At 40.5% G+C, this 21,941-nt stretch overlaps 1 protein-coding gene across 2 annotated transcripts; it reads right to left on the bottom strand.

Moving 5' to 3' along the window:
• Positions 1–587: 587 nt before the first annotated feature.
• Positions 588–8,648, bottom strand: fermt1 (FERM domain containing kindlin 1). 2 transcript variants are annotated; one of them, XM_029496388.1, is made up of 16 exons: positions 7,159–7,371; positions 6,898–7,057; positions 6,145–6,242; positions 5,556–5,691; positions 5,317–5,454; positions 4,540–4,723; positions 4,337–4,439; positions 4,133–4,240; positions 3,371–3,502; positions 3,147–3,196; positions 2,721–2,845; positions 2,182–2,288; positions 1,821–2,045; positions 1,570–1,694; positions 1,338–1,479; positions 588–1,216 (listed from the first exon to the last, which is right to left on the bottom strand). In XM_029496388.1, exons 1-16 carry the CDS (start codon positions 7,171–7,173, stop codon positions 1,043–1,045), a joined length of 2,022 nt encoding a protein of 673 aa, XP_029352248.1. In that variant the 5' UTR covers positions 7,174–7,371; the 3' UTR covers positions 588–1,042. The 2 variants fall into 2 exon arrangements, with proteins under 2 accessions (XP_029352248.1, XP_029352249.1); XM_029496389.1 differs by lacking the exon at positions 7,159–7,371 and adding an exon at positions 8,525–8,648 and having other exon boundaries at positions 589–1,216.
• Between the last annotated feature and the right edge of the window lie 13,293 nt (positions 8,649–21,941).

The following is a 21,941-nucleotide window of genomic DNA, read 5'->3' as shown; positions in this document are numbered from 1 at the left end:
TGTTTGACTGCATAATAACTTCCTGCGCTACACTAAATTACACTGAATTTATGCTGGAATGGAAAAATATACCATCTGTGAAACTTGGCATTCATTCCCATTGATTCCATTTCAGGATAGCACCAACATTTTTTGTTAAAATGCAGTCTGGCAGTTTATGGTCATGTCATCACCTGACCTTCATGGATGCATTTTATTTCCCACCATGGATCAGCAATTTAGAGTTTCTAACTGCTTTTGAATGGTGGGCCAATGGGCCAACCCACCAGGTGCACACTGCAGCGTAGTGGCGAGGTGGCAGAAACAGCAACCTATACAGCACAAAAAGTAATATAATTTGATTAAATTCAGATAAATGATGTATCCTGCTGGATAAAGGCTCCCATTCTTACAATAGAAATGGATGACAAGTGGATGTTGAGTCCAAGGGAGCATTCTAACTCTGTTGATATAGAGCCATGTTTCTCACTGCAAGGACTGTGCCACTAAGGATGTACAGCAAAAACACAGGTTACGCACACATTTTTCATTATCAAATTTTATTGAATGTCAAATCATTTTCATTTATTTTAACTAATTGATTGAATTCTGTGACTACCATGAATTCAGTTTTCTTCAATACAAAATAAAATTTCTAACTTAGCCTTCAATTTGAAAATTTTGTTTAAAAAATGTGAAAAAAAAAAGCAGTGAAATATAAAACAAGCTTTAATACTTTTTTACACGCATTGTGTCTGTTTCAAACTAAAACAAAAGCTTAATATACAAATATACGTTTTGGGAGAAGGACAAATCTTCACTACATATTTACATCAACACCATTATTTTTCTAGCCTCGGGTACATTGCTATAATGGCCTCCAACAGGATGTAATCACAAAAACAATGTTGTCGCTCTGTGATCATTTCTCTGTGACACAGTATTACAGTGATTTAAATAATGTTTAAGCTTACCACTGTAACGTTCAACTTTCACATTGTAGTATGCATGTTAAAAAAGAGCAGATGTACCTGAAGAAACAGCTACAATCCTATATTATATCTCATTCTTGGCCTCCGGTAAGTTTATGGAACAATTCTTCATCCAGCGTCTCATTCTGGTCTTTTGCTCGTGTTGACAGGAAGATGTAGCCACCAATGAACTCATGGACCACCTTGCAGTCACAGCTCAAACAGCAGAAGGCTATTGTGACATTCTGGTCAAACTCTATAGTTACCTGGAATTAAATATAATAAATTAAAAACGTGTCGCTGATATATAGCAGTCTGTATTCAGTACCAAACAAAAACTGATTTCCCAAATTAAGAGATTGTAAAATATGCTCCAGCAAACCCCACCTGTCTTATCTCCCAGTTGACGTTCCACTGCTTCATGTTGGCAAACCTCCATGTGGTGACAGGAAGTCCAGAGGACATGTCCATACGAATTAGACGGTTGTACGAGATCCCCAGAATCTCATCCTTCTTACCGCCTTTAAATCTAAAACACAAATAAAGGGATGGCCTCTCAAATTGTTATCCATACATTTTTGAGATACAGATGTACTCTATATATTTATGCACACTGTACCTGACAATGTAATAGTTGATCCCAAACTCTGGAAGTGACTGCCAGGCCTGGATAAAGCGCATCTTGGCTTCCATCAGGGACAGCCGTGCTATGTTCTGATGAGCCTCCAGGATACGTGCTGTCAGCTTGAAACAATCATGAGCGGCAGATTTAACAAATGTTTAATTATAGCCGTGATACAACACTGCTGTTGACTGCTGATGGCCATTGGCAAAGTCAAGTATCTTGCATGAAGTACCCCTTAAACAAACCTGTTTAGTTTTGTGCTTCTTGGCGTAGCGTGGAGACACAAAACATTCAGCATTCATCTCCATGGTGTCAATGTCTGGAGCTACCTGACCAGGAGGGGGTGCCAGGCTCTTCATTTGCAAAAAGGACTGGATGTTCCTCACTTCCGACTTGTAGGAGCTGTAAGCCATTGTCTTGCCCTTAGAGGCAAGGATGCATGCAGCTTTCCACTTGGCGTACTGTGTTTCCTGCAGGAGAGGAGACATAAAAACAAAATGAGTCCTACATTTGTGCAGGAATACAGATTTGAAGCGATTTTAAAGAGACAGGAATGCCAGTTATCAAAGAGAAATACTCGGGTTTGTGGATGAGAACGGGCCTTACGTTGTCACATCGAATGTACACCTCATTCATCCCATCAGCGACTGGGAGTAGGAGCTTGATGCCAAACTTCTTGTCTGTGACGTTGACATCAGGGACTACCTCACAACCTGTTGAATCAGGAGTAAAATGTTGTATGGACTTTAGGTATAGAAGCAGAACAGCAAAATAAAAGAAATCCGCTCATACAATAATAAAACTGCGGCTACTGTGGAGAATATTTTAATTTTAGAGACTGTTTTAGACAACAGGAACTAAAATCTAGTATTTTGACCAATACCAAAACAGAAGGATGGAGTTAATCCATTTCTTATGATGTAACATCCACTAATATGCACCTACACATCTAACTACACATAACTTTATATTTATTATAAGATAATGAGTATAGTGTTGCTTTCTGGTCTCCGTAGGGAATTGCATGAGCTCGCAAGTGATGCTAGAAGACAAAACCACATATTATAGAAATATTTAAACTGAGGGGTTTTTATCCTCAACAACAGAAAACAGCAGTGTTTCCAAATCATTCTTTTTACACTAACCTCGGAGGTGAAACTGTTCTATTGGTTCCCCATTGGCAGCCTCCTTATTCTTGTAGTAGGAAATATTGGTGTCCTTGAATACAAACCAGTACTCTTTGTATGGCCGCAGCGTCAGTCTTTTCGGCCTAATTCATAAAAAAAAAAAAAAGATTTGCTGCAATGGAATTATCTGAGTAAAAGACTAAAGACAGGGGCTTGATAGAAATCAACTTGTTCAACAAATAATCAAATGGCCAAGTTGGCAGAGAATATTTTCGCTAATCCCTTAAATTAAAAGTTCTTTTTATCTTGGAAACCACAAAATTTGGTAGATTTAAAGGCGCAGGACAGGTAAAGGTTTAAAAGACAGAAAAAAAATCAACATCAAAGGGATTACCAATGACATCTTAATGTGATACAGTAATATATGTATAAAGGTGGGTTTACCTAAATAGCCGGAGGGAATCTGCCAGCTCTGGAATGTCTGTAATGTCTTCCTAGGGGTGGGAAAAACAACAGTCAATTACATCATTACATCACCAGGTTAGGACATGCAATCATTGGAGGCCTACCCATCAACTTCAGCTTCAAAACAGGTGTTCTAATGTAACAGCCCAAAAATTACAGTTAACATTCACTTCAATGAAGTACCATCCAAAAGATGTGTTTACCAGAATTCTGTCTGTGTGTCCCCCTTCAAGTGTCACCTCCAAGTTGGAAAGAGCAGCTTCAACTTCATCTATTTCTGGTTCTTTGGAGTGGTCCAGTGGTTCACTTGACATGGTCAGTTTACAAATGTGATACTGAAATGAAAAGCCAACATTTACTCTTGATGTGAAAAGCCAACAAGTACAAGTTGTTGTGAAGTTCTCAAATATGATTTGAAAGGTTGTGCAAGGGTGGCATGAGTCGGAGGGAGGTTTGAGCACAGCCCTGTGTGCCAGCCACTGCATCAGCGTGTAGGTGAATGTAATGCTGATCTCCATTTGAATCACTGTGATTTCTGAATCACTGTCCCCACACTGATCAGATAGGCCTGAAATGCAGACAGGGCGGACGCCACACCAAAACATTTAAAGTTGTCTGAAGTTCTAATTATTATCATACTACTCTTCCTGGAACTCTGTTTTTTTTCTATCCCTCTTTGGTTTCCTTGTCCTCTAATCCTCCTTCTCTGGTGGGAGTTTTTCACTGGGATTTAGATGCCAGAGCTACTCTTCCACATAAACAGTATTCTGAGCCTTCTTCCCAGTGTCGCAAAGACTTTGCCAATTAATGTACTCCAAATAAGAAGAAGCGGGAATGGAGACTTACCTGTAATAATTCCTTTAAATATGGTAGCTTCAATGAATACTTTCACAGGCTGTCTTAAATCTAGTGACTTTGAACATTAAATGTATGTACAGCAACTGACTGTGATGGATAATATTCACCTGTAATGAAGCAAACATCAGCATTTCCTCTTCAGTGCAATCTATTTCCTCCAACAAGATGGACCAGCGAGCCTGTTCATAAAGCTGGGTTATCCTGACAGCGTCATACTAAAATAGAAAATCACACACAAACACACACAATCGAGTTGGAACCAAGACTGCCATGATGTTAGATGAAGTTTTAATAAATTTTAAGGGTCTCACTTTTGGATTAAGGTCAAAGAAGACATTGTATTTGAAGCGAAGCAATAACTTGTCTTCATCTTGAATATCTTGCTCCATGAGGGACCGAGATGAATCCAACCACCTGTCAATCACAGCAATTAGCAACCATGTGAGCTGGGGAAGGAAATAGCATCCTCATTACCAAACAGATCATCAGTATGACTGTAAGTACGACTTTCTACCCTGCATTGTTGACTGCTTTGTCGACTAGAGACAGTGACTGGTACATCTTGGCCAGTTCAGCAGGAGGCAAGTTTGGCTGAGCTTCAGCAAGTGGGTTTTCTCCAAACCAAAGGCTTGTGGCAGACACCGGCATCCCATTCTCTGGGTCATAGGTTGCCGTCATTGTCTTACTGTACATGGGGCCTTAAGAAAGATAAAGGAAAAAAAAAAGGATTAATAATTACGCATCGGTCTGCCAAGACATGCTTCAACATGACTTCAAATTTCCAATGAATTTTCAGAAACTACTTTAAGTTCAAAGCGATAGTGGGAGAAAAACATGCTTGAAGAAGACACAAAGGTTTGACGGGAAGGGTGAGAAAACAAAGTTAACTATGATGAAATTACGATTCATCATTTAGTTTTATGTTGAAAATTAAGGACACGGAGACCAAAGTGGCTTTATTTTACTGTCAGGGTGAAAGGGGTGGAAATCCTGAAGAACATGGCATATATGAATATGCTATTTATTTCTTTCTGTTCCTCAAGACAAAGCAACTTTTAAAAACAAAATTATCCCCTCCCTGGCTAAAAAACAATCCTTTTGAATTTCAGACAGCATGAACCTCCAACTAAATTAAGTCTAACTGCCCTAAAGGCCCAAATAATTAAAATATTAATAATTATGATATGCTATGACAACCATCTTTAAATAGTTATGCTGTAATTAATGACAAGCTCAAAGATGAATTGAATCAGATGAAACTTTTTGAGCCTAACACTGTGTTTCACTGTACCTGTACCGCCTGGTCCCCCACTAAGTAAATCGATGTCCCAGAGGTCATCCTGTAGTGAGTTCTTGTCTTTCTTCTTTTTCTTTTTGGATGGATCATCTGGCGGCTTCAGCAGAGACAGTTCCTCTGATCTCCTGATATCTAAAATGTGGTGAAAAAGAGGACATTTATTTCTATGCAAGACACACTAAATTGCTGAAGAGTAGCAAAGAGAGAGGAGTAGGAAAGACTAAGAAACTTACTGAGTATTCGACAGATCTCTGCCACTGCCCTGAAGACCACACTGGAGAAACTAACAGTCATTTTGATGGTTTTCATGTTGGGGAGCTGTAGTAACAGGGGTTTGTGCTGCGGTGTGTAACGTAGGTCAGCATCAGCCTGTGTAAAAAATGTATGCATTTATGTCTTTTCTTTTTTTACTGACTGACGGATTTAGAGATTTTGTAACCTTGGATGGATAAAAAGTACATTCCCCTTTGTTTTATGTTTTCTTTGACATATAAATGTGCCTCACGTTGATTTTGTTTAACTTTAAATTTTTACCAATGCCCAGTAGATTATTGATAGAAAGACGTGACATTAAGAAAGAAATGAAAGTTTCAGTCTAGTCTGCACTGCCTGAGGGCCGTTGTGGAGTTGAACTACAGCTAGTGGGTAGGTCTACACTAGACTGTAGAGTATGAGTTTGATTTATAGACCACACAAAAGGTAAATGGTGGGACATGATAAAATTTAGGTTTTCAGTAGTCATTTGGTATGAAGAAAGATATTTGTGATTAGATTATTGAATTAAAACTATGAAATTGTATCATTTTGTCATCTGGGTGTTACCTGAACTCCATACTTGTCCAAAGTCCAGTGTGTTCTGAGCAGCCAACATTTCCTCTGTTCCCACCATAAGGCATGATCTGACCAGTCCTGAGGAGCCTCTGCCAAAAGACAGATTCAGATAATTACTGTTACTGTGTTAATAGCACCATATTAATATCTGGAAGGGTGGTTCACACAAAAAGTTATTGCACAGATTTATGTCAAGTTTTAAAGGGGTTGATTTGGAGCCCTGTTTTATGTAGCCAAAATATTTCAACCGCCATTATTGTTGGTATCAACACTTCCCGAACCCTTTGTTGTGTCGGCGGCTCACTGTGATTAAAGTGTGGTTTTATGAGTCTACCTGACATCATGCTATGGTGCTGGGCTGCAATCTGTCTGCCGATGACAGTTTACTTAGTCATCTACTATGTCTCAAGCTCTTAAAACAAAAATGGATTCACACTATATTGTAGAGATTGTAGAGATATCAACTCAAACCGTGGCTGTACTTTAGCACCTACTGCTACACAAGCCAATGGACTGTCGCCAAAGAACCGGAGAGAAGTAAAATTGCAAGGCAAACAAGGGTGTGGCTTGAATAACAGACCTGCTGTGGCAGCAGAGGAGGAAGGGGAGTCAAAGCTTTGTGCTTACAACATAGGATGGAGTTATGATTTTTAAAATACAAAAAAAGGCAATGCGGCTTTTTCAAAGGTAGTTAAATGAGAGCTTATTTGCTGAAATACAACACAGAATGCTTCCCAAACTTACTGATCTTCTCCACCAACTTAAGCATGAGGCCTCCGATGTGCAAATCTCCCTTCACCCTCAGCTTAAATTTCATGGACTCATCTCCTTCTTTTTGATCCACCTGCACGGATAGCTCCCATGATGTTTCTCCATACTCTGCGGCTGTGATCATCGCCCTGCTCTGAAAAGACAAAGAAAGGTGTGTTAGGTGAGTAGACAGGATGCACTATTGCAGAGCCATATAACAAGGAATATTGGGAAAAAAAACGTGAGTCAGCACACCAAGCGTTTCAACATTTTGTATGAACACTCAAATTAGCTTGGCCCTTATGTGACCTCAGTTTTTCTGTTCTAGTGGTCACAAGTTGAACGGAGTTTAAATTCTGCGGTAACTCTGCAATGATACTGCAGTCCCTGAAGTGCTCTTCTCAGCCGACACATTTATAAATAAGACAGCAGTGAGGACAGAGTGGCAGATGTACTGACTGGTGCCAGTAGAAAAAAAGATATGAGACAGCAAAACACATAGTATATACAGAAAACACCGCACAAAGTGTACAGCCCGGAATATTAAGGGTAGTGGAGGAGGAGCTGGGAGGGTACCGCTGTGGAATGTGTGACGAGCATGGACATGAATCTGGAGCAGAAGAGACCATCTCACAATCTCCACACACTGCACCAATATCAGTCCATTTCACATCTGAACAATTAATATTTGGTGAATTAGGAAATGTAAACTGATATGCACACACACACATGCTTGTCTAGTCTGGAGGATATTACCAAATATATCTGTTTCTTTACTCCTGAGTTGCTTACTGCGTCTGTGCTGTGCAAAACAATGTTGCTGGGAGGCTAGTTTTAATGAACTCCCTCCACTCCCTCCCTGTGCAGCTGTAGGCTACAGTTAACATTTGGAGCTTGCATGTCTGCTGAAGGAATACTTGTTGAGATGTGTTGAAGCGGGAAGAACTAACTCCCAAAATACTACACTATACTACAATATGGACCCAAACATGCCCCCCACCCAAAAAAAATACAAACAAACAAACAAACAAAATAAAAGCAAACAAGTGTTGCATACAAAGAATTCAGTGGTTGAATGATAGCTTGTAGTCTTTGTTAATCAATTATTTCCTTTCTTTGCAGGTAAGTCCTTTAATGTCTCATTTACAACCTAGACCACGTTGATAAAGTGGACTGAACAGTGAAACAAGCAAAGGAATTCAGCGTTAGAAAAAAAACACTCCTCCTCCACAATATAGCTGCACCACAATGGCGATTATGCTAAAAAGCAGAATGTAATATTTCTTACTGAAAAAAATCATTTGTGTATAAAGAAAATGATGACAGTGGCCTTGAGACATGTCTTTTAAGTATGTGGCCTTTCTTTGGAGCCATAAACAATAGTGTGGCTGCTGTTTTAGTCACAGATTATGAGTGTGTCCTTAGTATAATAGTGGCATTGCAGCTGAGTAGACCATTTACCACAAGCCTCCTTCTTTATAGGTGTAATCCACGCACATAGCTTTTCCCCCAACTGGGTCATTCCCAGTCATTAGCTGTGATTTTAACTCTGCATAGGGAGTCCTGCTGTAGCCATTAAAACGATCAGTCACTTGGGAATGAAAAAAATGAGACCGCTTACCTCGAATCAAAGTTTTCCAGTCAGGTTTTTTTTTCCACTCCAGGAGTTTCTTCCAAAGTGAACTGACCCGGTAATGAGCTTTACCTCCGGGAGCCGAAGCCCCGCCCCGTCCGGCCCAGGCAGGTAGACAGGTAGACAGGGAGACAGGGGCTGGCGGAGGAAATGAGCCGGTAGGACGCCACAGGTGAGCTGCTGCTCAACACAGCACCAACACCATGCCCGATGTCTGTCCGGGCTCACAAAGTTTAATTTTATATTTATTTAACCTTTTGGTTACGGTGCTAGTCTCACTCAGACACGGGGTGACTTTCTCAACAGAGACCCCTTTCGAGCAGACAATAAAACAATTACTCATACACAGAAAACTTTAGCATTAAAGTGTGAAGTGGAAGCAAAGTAAATACACCCCAAACAGGGACAAGTTTGTTTTTCCCCACGCTGTTTTATTATTATTGTTATTTTGATTTAGGAATAAACATGACTCGCTAGTTTGACCTGCACAGCGTGGTGCCTGTAGCTAGCAGCGCTAAAATGAGCTAACACAATAACACGACCACGGTGCAGGCTCATTTTAACTGAGAAAACAAACAAACAAACACAAATGTCATAAAGTAAGCAAAGTATAAACAGAGGGACAACAATATAATTGCAATAATTAGCTTAAATTAGCTTAAATTAGTACCAGAGCTTTTCTTTACACCCGAATTATGTGTTTGGTGACTCAGGTGTAGGTGTTGGTTAGCAAAGGAGCAAAAGTAACCTTTCAATGGAAACTGGGAAATGCAAATAAGCTTTTATTGGAGAGATGTATTCACTGTGTTCAGGCCTTTCATTGACTTACCACAGAGTAATGCACTGAAAGCAGTCTGGACTATTAATGCACAGTTTAGGTTTGTTTGTAAGCATCTAAACTGGTGGTACTTGAAGATATATGCACTAGACATGGAGTGCTACTCAGTCCGACTTGTACAAGGCAATTTTGTGCAGTGATCGTTTGTTAGAATACACCTTTAAGAAAGTAGCAAACAAAAAGCGAATACCTTGCCTACAACAAATAAAGTTGCTCTCAAAATTAAATTATAGTACTGGAATGTGTCAAATTTTCACAAGATGCTGACCTGTTTATTCAGACTTTAAATAATGAAGTGGTTGGGTTTGCATATTGTCAAAGTATGTTCAGGTTATGTAAAAATATGTATGAAGGGTTGCTCCAGTTTAACTGGATTTTAAAAGCCAGGCCCACAAAATGGTGAATAATGGTTGACCTCAGATGAATCATCCCACCTTCCTGAAAGCCCACATCCTGCCCAATGAGTAAATCAAGATGAATCACCAGTGTGTGTCTTATCCACATAATGATTTTACCATCTTATGAAACAACAATAATGCATCAATAAAAGTGATAGCAAGCATTCGTTTTTAAATGGACAGATGGTGTTCAACTGGTAACCAGCCAGCCACAACTGAGTTAGGGCCAGTTTTGTAACGTTAAATATGTAGGTGTGCTACTTGATCAAATAATGTGTGACATGAGCTTCTCAGCCAATGGATTGTTCATGAGGTTAGCCCATGTGTGAAGCCTGCCACCCCCTGGTGTCTGGTTGTAATATCATACAGTAACTTTTTGTCTAGTCCTCAGATGCATGCATAAGAAGACCAGGCAGGGTAATCTGTAACATGCATCAAACGCTTGAGCAGTAAACTGATATCTAGATTACAAAATAACATTATTTTTACCAACTTCATCTTCCTACATCATTGAAGTATACCTTACACATTATTCAATTTAACACCTAAATAAATTAAAAAGAGAGAGAGAAAAAAAAACAACAATATGAATTGACAATTGTGCTGTATTAAATTCTGATGTTTGGCTGCTACCTCTTCCTCACAGATTTTTTTTCCTACCTTAAATGATGTTCATTCTCTAGTGTCCCATTAATATTCACAAAACCTTTAACAGTATTTTATGACTCCTTATACAGGAATGTATTCATTGGTTGGAAGTGTAGAATTAGTCAATAATTCACCCAAGGCTGCCCCACCAAACACACTATAAGACCCCACTTGCTGCCACATAGTGGCGCCATTGGATTATGCCTAAGCAGGAGGAAAAGCACAAAGAGCTAAGAAAGATTGCAAAGGTATTGGGTATTGTTGGATCTGAGTCCAGCTAGTTTCTTTCTGCATTTCTCAATATTAAATGTCCATTTTATGTTGAATAACTCCTAACATGGTACAAAATATCCCTGAATTATGTTCAGTTGGAATATTTTAAGAGTTCTACTGGCTGGCTCCTTTGTATTTTCTATTATTTAAGTAAAGCCATCACAAACCATCCTAGAGAACATGAAACGTTTTGATGGAATTGTGTAATACTTTATTAGTTAAGTGATTTAAAAGATTTTTTTTCGGTGGGGGGGTGGGGGTTAGATATCAGAATCTGCTGCAGAACAACCCCCAAAATTTTAAGTATTGTGTACAAGAGCACTTCAGCATTGTGGGTGCTCACAAGCACAAGGCCTAAAGCAAGGGCACTCCAGTTGAAGGACAGTTTCGTTGACCACTTGGCCATTCTGACCACACCCAACAGATTGAGTGTAGCAAGCATGGTTGTGAGACTGTCTAAGCTCTCTGTTCCAGCTGAGTGTTTAGTGTTGGCACACAGGGTTGTCTTAAGTCCTTGTGTAAGAGAGGAAATGTAAGTTCCATGACAAAAACAAACAAATAAACCCAGAGGTTCACAAACTGTCACTGGTGGACAGACACATGGAAAAATAACATCATTTGGATCGGTTAGGTCTGGATGGAGGACAGGCGAAGTAACAACATGTTCATGCCATCCTGACACCTGTGGTGCAAATAGCAACATAGTACACTCAGGCCAGGCTGAAGTAAAGGACAAATATCAGTTTCCTACAGTTCCTGGGATATGATAAAATGTCATCTTTAGAGTGATGAGGAGAGAGAGAGAAGGAGAAATTTTGGACTGTGGTTTTAGGCACAATAAATTACATCTACTGCCTGAAGCTGGTCTGAACCTACTTGGAAGCGGGTGGGAAATAACATCTGTAGAAGCCTTTGCCGGCTTTCTGTATTTATGGAAAGAGAAACCTCCCGGTGACCTGGGAACACGCTTACCCAATTAGCAGCCTTGCCGACGGATCAAATGGAAGTGAAAACATTCACTGCCGTGACGGAGACGCATCACAATGCCCTATTCATGCTGCTGAGCCCCATGCTTTTGGGGTGAGATGGGATGGGGTGGGGTGAGGTGGTTTTTCTTCTAGGGATGTATTGGGGAGGAAGGATAGACTGGAGGGAGTAATGAATGCAACAAGAAACTAAGTTACCTCACCACCCCCTTTGACGTGTTGTTGGAGACCTCATACATGGTTCAGAGGTAAACACTGTTCAAGGGTGTTGTTTTCATAAGCTTCCCAACCACTGCTCGACTTGGTGTTCCGCATCCCCCTCACCTCAGCCCCTATATCCCCTTGGACGTTCCCACTTCTTCAACCCAACACAACCACGGCCCTTATCCTGTGGGACTAGGGCTGCAGGGGTCAGAAGGCCTGAGAACTAGCACTGGAAGAGATTCTCTTGACAGCATAGGGCTCTGAAATAAAGGCTACACAGTCCCATGGCCTGCACAGTGTTACAGGTCTTATTCATTTTCTCTCATTGAGGCTATCAAAATGTGAAATCTTCTTTTGATGTAAATTTTATATTTTAAAACCACTGACCTCATTAGCTGTCCTGTCCTTACCACTACTCATTTAAATAGAAAAGAAAAAAATCACGAAAAAAAAAAGACCTGCACCTGGCACACTATTTGTTTTGCAAATGTCACTATGAGGTAAAAGTCTGTCTTGATGACCCAGGTGTGATGGTCAAGGGAGTATCTATGTGTAAAAGCAGAGAGATTGACTAAATATAGACTCTGTGTTGATAGAAGTGTCTGTATTTGCCTGAATATTACTGACCTCTCCTTAGATAGACTGTGTAATCCTTGAACTGCAATGAATGCCCAGTATAAAGGTTCTTTTATATTGAAAATGAATTGTTTATTTATATGGGTGGAGCCATAGGTGCTTCAGTAAATGGTGTCTTACGTCTTTGCTTGTGGATGTTTCCATTGAAGCTCATTAACTGTTACCAAACCACTGCAAACACTATAAAAATTATAAATGCTAAAAGTTTGTTATGTGTAAAAGAAGCCACAACTTGCCAAAAGTTCATGCATTTTCAATAACATTTGAATTTTCCATAAAACACTGCCAAGACTGATATTCATTCTTTCTGTTCACTTCTTGCATGGAAACATCTGATAGAAATAAAACTTTTCATGCTGTCAGTTCAGATAGCCAATAAATACAGGTTGTCAGTGCAGTGTGACCCCTCACATGAAGAGGAGAGGCGGCTCTGGGCTGTGGTTTGGAACAGGATATCACATGTTGAATATTGCACTTCTTTCTGAAAAGTGGCTACTGTAAAACAACTTCCATTACAGAGTATCCCTTTACCTGTCACAGGCAGTATTTCATTCCTTTCCTGCCTAGAACCATAAAAGATGTAGAGGAACACAGCCATATGGATGGTTTGTGATCTTTTACCTCAGGAATATACTCCAATCCAAAATTCAATGAAAGAAATGCGGATAATTTTTATTTGTTTATTTATTTTCAGATATCAAGACCAATTAGTTCACTGACCTTTTTGTTGGGAAAAATATAGGATATAGGATACTACTGCTGTCGCTCATTTAGCTGTCTCTTTCTTTTTCAGTTCTAGCAGGTACACAATAGTTTGGCGCAGCTGACATTTTTGCTCTATGGGAATATGAAATATATTGAAAACCGTGTGCAATGATATAGCTGATTTAAGAGCACTTTACAGTGAGAACACTGCTCATATTCTCTTAAAGATAAAATGACATCTTTTGTTGCAGGTCCTGCATCTGGAGGTTGTTGGATGATTTGGCCACATTTGGATGAAAATGTTTAGATTCCATCCACGTCCTATGCTCCACAGCAACATGGAAGAAACAACCCTTGACAGTGGCCTTGAAGTTGCCGTGACTGATCTCACAGGTACAGCGAAAGAGGAAGCAGGGCGTTGTGTTCCTTTCCTCCCTACATCAATTTGCCAACTAGTGGTGAATGGGTGCCATTTTAAAACATGCAAATGTGGGTAGCCTCTGCCTGTATCAGCTGATGCAGGTCAGTGTTGTTTTTGGCTGGGCCTTAAAGGCCTGAGGGGAGAAAGACGTACTGAGAGTTAGAAAAGGTTGCATAAACTCTAGCAGGATTACTTTACCAACACTTTCCATGGCTGAGATCCTGTGAATGGATCCATTGTGGGGTGGGTCTCTGCTTGCGGAAAGCAAACCCTGTCAGGATCCAGTTCATTAGCACCTAGTTTACTGTTTGAAGTTATTTATCCGGTGTCTTAAGGGGAACCCCATTCAGGCATGCTAGAGTGTGTGTGTACGTGCGTGTGAAAGTCTCTGTAACTGTTTATCTGTGCACAGACATGTATGTAGTACAAACGTACAGTGCTCACAAGGTCTACAGGGGGTTTCCAGAGCAAATAAAACTTTCCATGGTGCAATAAAATGTATGAAGAACTAACAGGAGGGACATTGGTGCTCCTTTGAAGGTGGGACACAACTTTGAGAATTTGCTGAGAAAATATATACACAAGGGTTTTATATATCTAACACACAGAGCTACTGACATTGACTTTGTAAATAAAAAAAGACAAATACTTTGTTTTATGCCAAATGTCAAACAAAGTACATTGCACATTGTGATATTTTTCCAGGAGGAAAATTGGAAAAGTCAACAATGATTTTATAATACATCATTTTAGACATTCAATGTGAAATGGAATTGGTGTTAGTACACAGTGCTTGAAATCCTGTTTATTTGTGGAACAACACTAGAGCAGCAGTAGTCTGTACGCCTCTGCGTTATAGTACTGTGTTTCATTCTATCATTCTATCGAGTATGCCTGTGTGTTTTCCCGTCTCTTTTCTTTTGTGATTGGTTTGTTCTTTGGAAGGCATCCTTGTGCCTCTGGTTAGTCAAAAGTGCCGCGTTGAGCAAAACCTCCACTCCACTTTTATGGTCTGTGTGGGCCGTCCTATTTGTACATGCTTAGAGCAAATTAGACCAGCAGCTGCGCATGGCCGTCCCATTCCATGTTGGCTTTTCATGGTAAAAATATGCTTCGGTAAACCTCGTAGCTTGGATCCAGAAATATGCGGTTCATTTCTTCTGGCACTGACACCTCTACATATTTACAATCAGCGCTTCCCTTTTCCGGAATAATAACAGAAAGACATAGAGAGAATAATACAGTGGATACAGGGGTGGTAGTAAATGAGGAAAGAGGGCGTGGGCAAATGGGACCACCTATGCAGATGTTTTCCACATGTAGAAAGAAAACAAACTGTAGTAAAAGAAGGATGAGGGGAGGGAAGAGAGGTGGCTGCACCTGTTGTGGGGTGATGATCAGACCACAAATGACATCAGTCCTTATAAAGTGACGCGTTGCTTGAGTCATTAACTACAAACCAGTAGTGGTTCTCTGTATATATGTCGGAATATGTTTCCAGTTTACTTTCATGTAGTTTGCCATTTTAGGAAACAAACATTGTTCATGGGGAGTGCTTGAAGTGCTCAAAAATGATAATTAATCTGATCAAAAAAAGCAGCAACATCGTAAGCCACAATAAACTACCTTCATGTGACTAAGAATCAAGAATGTAATTTTTTTTATTTGTATTTTACTTTCTAAACCTTTCTGAATTAACTGAAACAAGCATTTGAAACTGTATAAAAACCTAATTAAAAAAAAAGCACACAATTGTGTGATGGTATTGATAAATGCAGTTACAATACAGCTCTAAAATATTTCTTTTTTACATTTTAAACAAATCCTATACCAACTATCATGAGATTATCCATTTTTACCTGGACATAACACATCCCTAAATGACGTGTACTTTACCTTTTAGTATTTAAATCAATATCTCTCTGGTGCCTCTTTTCCATTGATCAACCAAGTCTCCCTTTATATCTTGGGACAGTTATAAAAAGCGGTAGGCAAATATAATTTCTGACACTGTGACAGGAATAAGGAATAGTCCCTGCTCAGGATTGAGTTCTTAGGCTAATCATCCCTGATTACAGCCTTGGAAGCCAAAACACACTCCATGTGAAAGAGGTTGTTTTCATGTGAATGCTGCAGCAGCACGGCTGGCTGACAGAGTTACCTATTCTCCTGAGAGCTCTCACTCTCCTTCTGCCTCCATTTGACTGGCTTGCAGCAGGTCTTTCAGGCCCCGGGGACTGTCCTGGGAGACCTGGACAACATTGCCAACAGGCAGCCTAGCAGTGTCATTTGGCCTTGGTAAGCTATGGACAAAAACATCTCTTGTTGTCGCAAGCTGTTTGTGGTGCTCCTTTCCCAGCTCTGTTGAAAGGAAAAGACAGCCAGTGACCAATGCCAAACAAACCTGCTCCAGCTCACCTGTGCAGTGAATGTAGAACTGAGTGACCCAGATCTGGATGGAAACCATTGCAAATATTTCCCAGCAAGGTCTGTGGAAGAAGCATTTAGCTGAGCCTCTCAGCAGGGAATTTAACTAACTGTAAATGACTCTTACTCCCTTCAGTTTGTGTCATCTGTTCCTAAGAAGTAGTAAACAGCTGGTTTACCATCAAATCGTGCTGCACGTTGCCCAGTATGATGCAAGGTGTGGACTGAGGCAGAGTAAGACTTTAATACCAAAGATGATTCTATGTTTATTTCTTCACTTGCTCAAGAATGTATAGCACAACAGAGCCAGTAATGGGAATGACAGTATGTTTGGAGGCAGAGTTTCTGCTGATGAACAGGGAATCTGTTTATTCCCTTGTCTGTGCAATGTGACTGGCAAGACAAACTGCCTTTGCCCGAACTACAGCTCAGTTTAGAAGCGCAAGCCATGCTGCAAATATTTGGCTTGGCCATAGAAATTGAATTATATTGGCACAGAAATCCTAGAAATAAAAAACAGCAACCTTGGGAACAATTATGCAAAGTGAACGCGGTTAAACCGAGTGCTACTGGTTTGCCTTTCCATCCAGAAGAGGAAAAAAAGGAAAAAGGTGCTTCACTAAAGTTTATCTCCTTTCGTAAATATGTTTTAGCATTTACTTTTTTCCACAGCCATTGTGATGATAGTTGATTTTTGTCATGATGTATAGCTTCTTGGTGTAACATGTGGCCTGGTGACTTGATGGACATTGTCAAAAACAGGCAAAACTCCAATAATGAATGTTTTTCCCATTTCCTGAGAGCATCCAACACAATTATGCAATGAATATCAGACAGATTTGCTACAATCACATCTTATCCTATAACTAAGGAAGATTTTTCCATCTGTTAAAACTATTTATTTTCTTCTCTGAGTTATTGTCGAGCAATAAATGAGGACTATCACAGGGCATCTATGCAACTGACAAATAAATCATAAAACGTTATGTTTTATGCATGTTTATGCATATTGTGCATCATATTAGTAGATAATCTAAACTCCCATTACTATAATACATTACCTCAAACATGGCTGTGTTAATGTTGTACTTGTCTTGATGAACAGTGTTCAAGTTTGATCTATCACCTCATGCGATGGCCAAATGTCAACTATCTCTGCAACCTTAGGACGAGATCAATAGATTGAGCTAGAAAAATAATCTAAAATCAAAGCCAGGATGAGTCCCTAGCATATATCTCAATTAGTGGTTGTAATATAATCCTGATACCATATTGGAAAAATCTTGCAAAGTTGCAGGTAAATTGCTACAATATAATATACATTATTTACTACAATATATTAATTATATTGATGAAATATAACTACAGTCAGTGTTCTAATATTTGGTAATTATGCCAAATGTAAATACAGTACTGCATAACGGATGAATATGAGAAAATGAATGAAATAACATAAAAATTTCAGTTAATTCTAATTTAAAGTACTGCACGTTAAGCTGCACTCTCCACAACTCGCAAAAATAGGGTTATTGGACTTTACGATGGCCTTATTATTGTAACATTGACTCGGTCTTCTCTCATTAGCCATTGAAGCTCCACCTGCAGAACACAGAAAACACAAACAGTAATGTGGCTAGCCAGCTAGCGAGCTAACCATCATGCAAACCTTTAAGCCAGCTTTGTTTGCTCACAGCTGAGGCTCAAAAGAAAGACAGGACCAGCGAAGAAAAGGGCCAGCTTTGGCAATTTTCACACAAAGGGAGCACTGTTGGCTAACAGTGAGTGGCCTGTTGCACTGTTCCTGGGGCCCATTTCATGGAACAGTTAGCAAGGCCAAAGGCAACCCATGGCCTGGAGTGATAGTTAAGGCCCTCAGGGCCAAACCTGGTTCTGGCCCTGTAGCTCTCCCCTCTGCCCCCTACCCGGTTAAGAGGCTTTTACAAAGTCAACTGGGGACACTGGGTGCTGCAGGTGTTCGCTCATAAAGACTCACATCACATGGGCTGGTGAACTGGCATGGTTTGGGTTGTTTTTTTTTTTTTAACTCCAATAATGAAGCATTGTATGCTCGCTATGTAAGAACAGTTGAATTATTATTGATTAACAATATATTAAAAATATTTTTTTTTTACTTTTTTCTGCATATCTCCAATAAATAAAGTCGTTACCAGTAAATAAAGAAGTAATTTACATTAGTAGTCTTGGCGGTCAGTGAAAGTGTGGTTGGCTCATTCAACCTGGGGGCGATTAAAAAAAAACAAAAAACCCTTGACTTCAACATGAGCTGTTGGTATAATCCTTCACTCTGGATTGGCCCATGGCCATATTATTTACATAATTTTCTAACATACATAGTGTTGGAGTTTGAGTGGATGCTTCCTTTAACTACAACGGCAGTTGTAACGGCTATCAAAAAGAATAGTCTCTGCCTTTGTTTGATTTAGTCTTAATGGGATAGAAAGCCCAGAAATACGGCTTGCGTGGTGAGAAGGGGAAAGAGGAAGAAAGCATGCGAGTAAAGACGAGTGAGATTAATATCCAGGCTTCTCTCCTCCTGACCACAGAGTGGGCATAAAGAGCCCGGCGCCTCATTGATGTCAACCCTAGCTGTGCCTATCCTGTAGTTTTAAGTTTGGTTTGGACAGAACAGACGGCCTGGCCTACAGGGGTTGGGAGGACAGGGCCTAGGGTTTCCCACATCACTCAAGGGCCTCTGATAGGCGGTCACACAGACCGGTAATGACAGGGGGAGAGATTTAGTATTAAAGTCTCCTCTGCTGCCTCCTCTGCTCCTGTCTGACGTAAGGCTGTTAAATACGGGGATGAGAGCATGGCATAGCCTATGGGGAAGGGAGTTAGACCTGTCTTAAGTATACAGCTTTGTGTGAGAGAAGCCTGGCTGGGTTCCCTTGGAGTGTTGCTGAGGAAACAAGTTGTACATAGCAAGGGGGGAATTTGGGATCACAGTCAATCATTAAAAGGATTTACATCTGCCATAAATATAAATTCAGTACAGGTAAATGGTGATAAGATTGAAGCAGGAGTGACTTCCATATAGTAACATAATGACTCATTCTAAGTGGTTTTAATTCACTGGGTGGACTCTGGGTCAGCAAAACAATAATGCAGTGCCAAGACTACCAGTTGAATTGTTCTTTATAGTCTTAAATAGTTTGGAAGTCCTGGCTTGCCATCTTTTCAGTTTTTAACCACAATCCCACATACAATACCAAGGGTTTTTCCCTGGTTATTTAAAGAGCATTATAAGATTTGAGTTCATGACTAATGAATTTGGAAAGTTAACTAGATGGCTGGAGGTTGGTTTGAAAATGCCACATGATGAAATTCAGAAGATTTAATTGTCTTTGCCATTTTGCAAGTACAGAACCAACACCCAAAGCTAACCAACATAAAAGTAGCTGATTGCTGCACCTGCATCAAACAATCATCCCACCATTGTGGCACTTAAAGAAAAGGCCTGAGTCAAACACGCCCCCTGACCTTGTGCAGCTAACATAAACTAATTAGGCTGGCTCTGAAAGGAATGGCCTGCCATTGGATTAATCAGCCTTCACAGATCTGGACCATGCAATTCTACCCCAGCCAGCTCTCCCCACTAGAACCTCATTATCTCACGTTTTCAAAGGAGCGCAATGGCAAATAGCAGAAGAGGCCGAAGGGATGGAGAAATGGAGGTGGTGGTGGTGCAGGAAGGGCCTTCACCAATTCCTCTCTTCTCACATTGGACTCAGAAAGGAAATGTCAAGCGTGAAGCTCTGAGAGTGGTCAGTACAGCTCAGTCCAGCAGGCAGCACAGAGGGGGCCTTTGTCCACCATCACTTAGCACCAATTACAGCCCGTCAAAATAGTTTTTCTGCTGTGGGGCAATGTGTTAATGGGCCCGACGTTGGGTGTGAGGAGCGACCTTGTCCATACACACCAACCAGGGGTCAGGGGTTAATAGGGCCTCTCTGATGTGGCGGATGAGATTTCGGCAACCTTTAGCTGGCAAGGGAATGCCATGACAAAGCCTGTAGAATGTGATACAATTAGGTGGACAGCTAGCTATCCTGAAAGAGTTGCTCCATAAAAGGATGGCTGCATTAACTAGGAGCAGATGGACTGCCGGACGCTAGCCAAACAGGTGCCAAGGAAGGTCAAAAACCCTCACAAATATGAAAGAGGACCCAGGTGAGGACACAAGCACCAGCCAAGCCCAGGCCTTTATCTGGAGTGAGCAGCAATTAAAATCCTGTTGAACTAATGACTGCTGTTCTGGACACAAGAAGGTCCTTTTGTACTTGTGAAAAGGTCAGAGAACATCCAATGTTCTGTAGCATTTCTCATCCCAATCCTGAACCCTTGGAGCTGAAGCCTGGCTCAAACTGAGGACTGGACCAGCAAGCCTGTAACCTCCCTCAGCCAAACTTGGAAGCTGTCTACTCCCCCATATGAGAAAGTGAACTTGGCACGATTGGCGTCTGACCTATACTGTGTTTCCTGAGTTTAAGTAATCAGTGATTATCTGATGCAAGATGAAAAAAGGCCTGGCAAAACGAAACATTCATAACATTGAATTGTGCTATGTGTGCCTGGTCTCGGCATGTGAGCACAAAGCCAAGCCTCCGTTTACACCATAAGTGTGGGAACAGAACCATGGCCAAACTACCCATGGGCCCTAAGAAGGCCCACAACAGTCTGCCAGGGAGCGCTGGAGATTTTTGAAAAAGTACCCTACACCACACTGAGCAAATCCAACCACATGCAAGCCTGTGGGAACTAGCGGATGACATCTATCCGCATATAAATATTCTCAAAATACTTTCTGGTCTTATTGGTTTACAGATCGTTCCCCCCACCCATTCCTCTTGGAAATGGTAGTTGTGATCTGGACCCAGTTTCATCTACTTAATGTTGAAATGAAGGAGGTGATTGAACTCAGCCTCTAAATTGGATTTGTTTAATCTGCATCAAGTTTGAACATCCTGTGTAAACACAAGCGTGTGCAGATGCCGGAAACGCCATGACTGGAAATGTAAATGCCCATGGTTGACTTTGGCAAAGAATCAGAAGAACAGAAGGGGGAATGAGGCCTGAACAGAGCATGGAGAACTTTCATTGTTACTGGAGGGTCAATGGCTACTTATCCAGTGGACAAATGAGAACTGTAAATCTGGTGCAGTTGATTATGGATGACATTGTAAGATGAATTAAAAGAATTTCTGTAATTTTTATAATTTACAGATAAGTACAGCCAACAAAGTACAGCTGAACTTGAATTAGTAATTAGTAATTAGTAATTTTGTCACATAAAATACATCCAGAGCACCAAGAAGTGTAAGGCTTAATAGCTCACAATGTCTGGGAACAGAATCTGCAAGCTTTGCTCATAACCTTTTCACCAAATTCTACTTTGGCAAGTGATGTTGAAGCTAAATTGAATAAAACACAAACATCATTAAGAGTTCATGTGTTCCAGTGAAACAAGTCTTTTGTTAGATTCTCATTTCCTTAATGGCTTTGCAGCAGCATTTCACTCCTGTGCTAAGTCACATATCATTAGCCAACATGATATCGTTTGCCTTGTTTTACTGAGTGATAAGTGAGAATATGACTTTTCCCTCATAGGATTTATTTGCCTTACAGCAAAAGCTGCACCCCTTCAGGCCCAACTCATTAGGGAGTGAGTTTGTCTTGAAGGGGGGAGGAGAGGAGGTCACTATAGGTTAATTCCAATCGCAGTGCCTCCTTGAAACAGCGTGACAGCATGTCTCCTCTGGTCACAGATTGGATGAGTTCTCAGCTATCAGAGTGGCCTGATGACAGCATGTGGAAGATTAAGTCCTTCACTCAAAACAGGCATTTTTGC

The sequence above is a fragment of the Echeneis naucrates genome, chromosome 24, assembly GCF_900963305.1.
Source record: "Echeneis naucrates chromosome 24, fEcheNa1.1, whole genome shotgun sequence".
Classification (NCBI taxonomy): Eukaryota; Metazoa; Chordata; class Actinopteri; order Carangiformes; family Echeneidae; genus Echeneis; species Echeneis naucrates.
Note: the sequence above shows the minus strand (reverse complement) of the source record. Positions and strands in the feature narration are given on the sequence as shown.

Coding starts and splice junctions, on each gene's coding strand:
- fermt1 (XM_029496388.1), bottom strand. Junction 4,440..4,539: donor AAAGCAGTCAACAATGCAGG/GTAGAAAGTCGT, acceptor TGTGATTGACAG/GTGGTTGGATTCATCTCGGT. Junction 3,503..4,132: donor TGATGTTTGCTTCATTACAG/GTGAATATTATC, acceptor TTTTCATTTCAG/TATCACATTTGTAAACTGAC.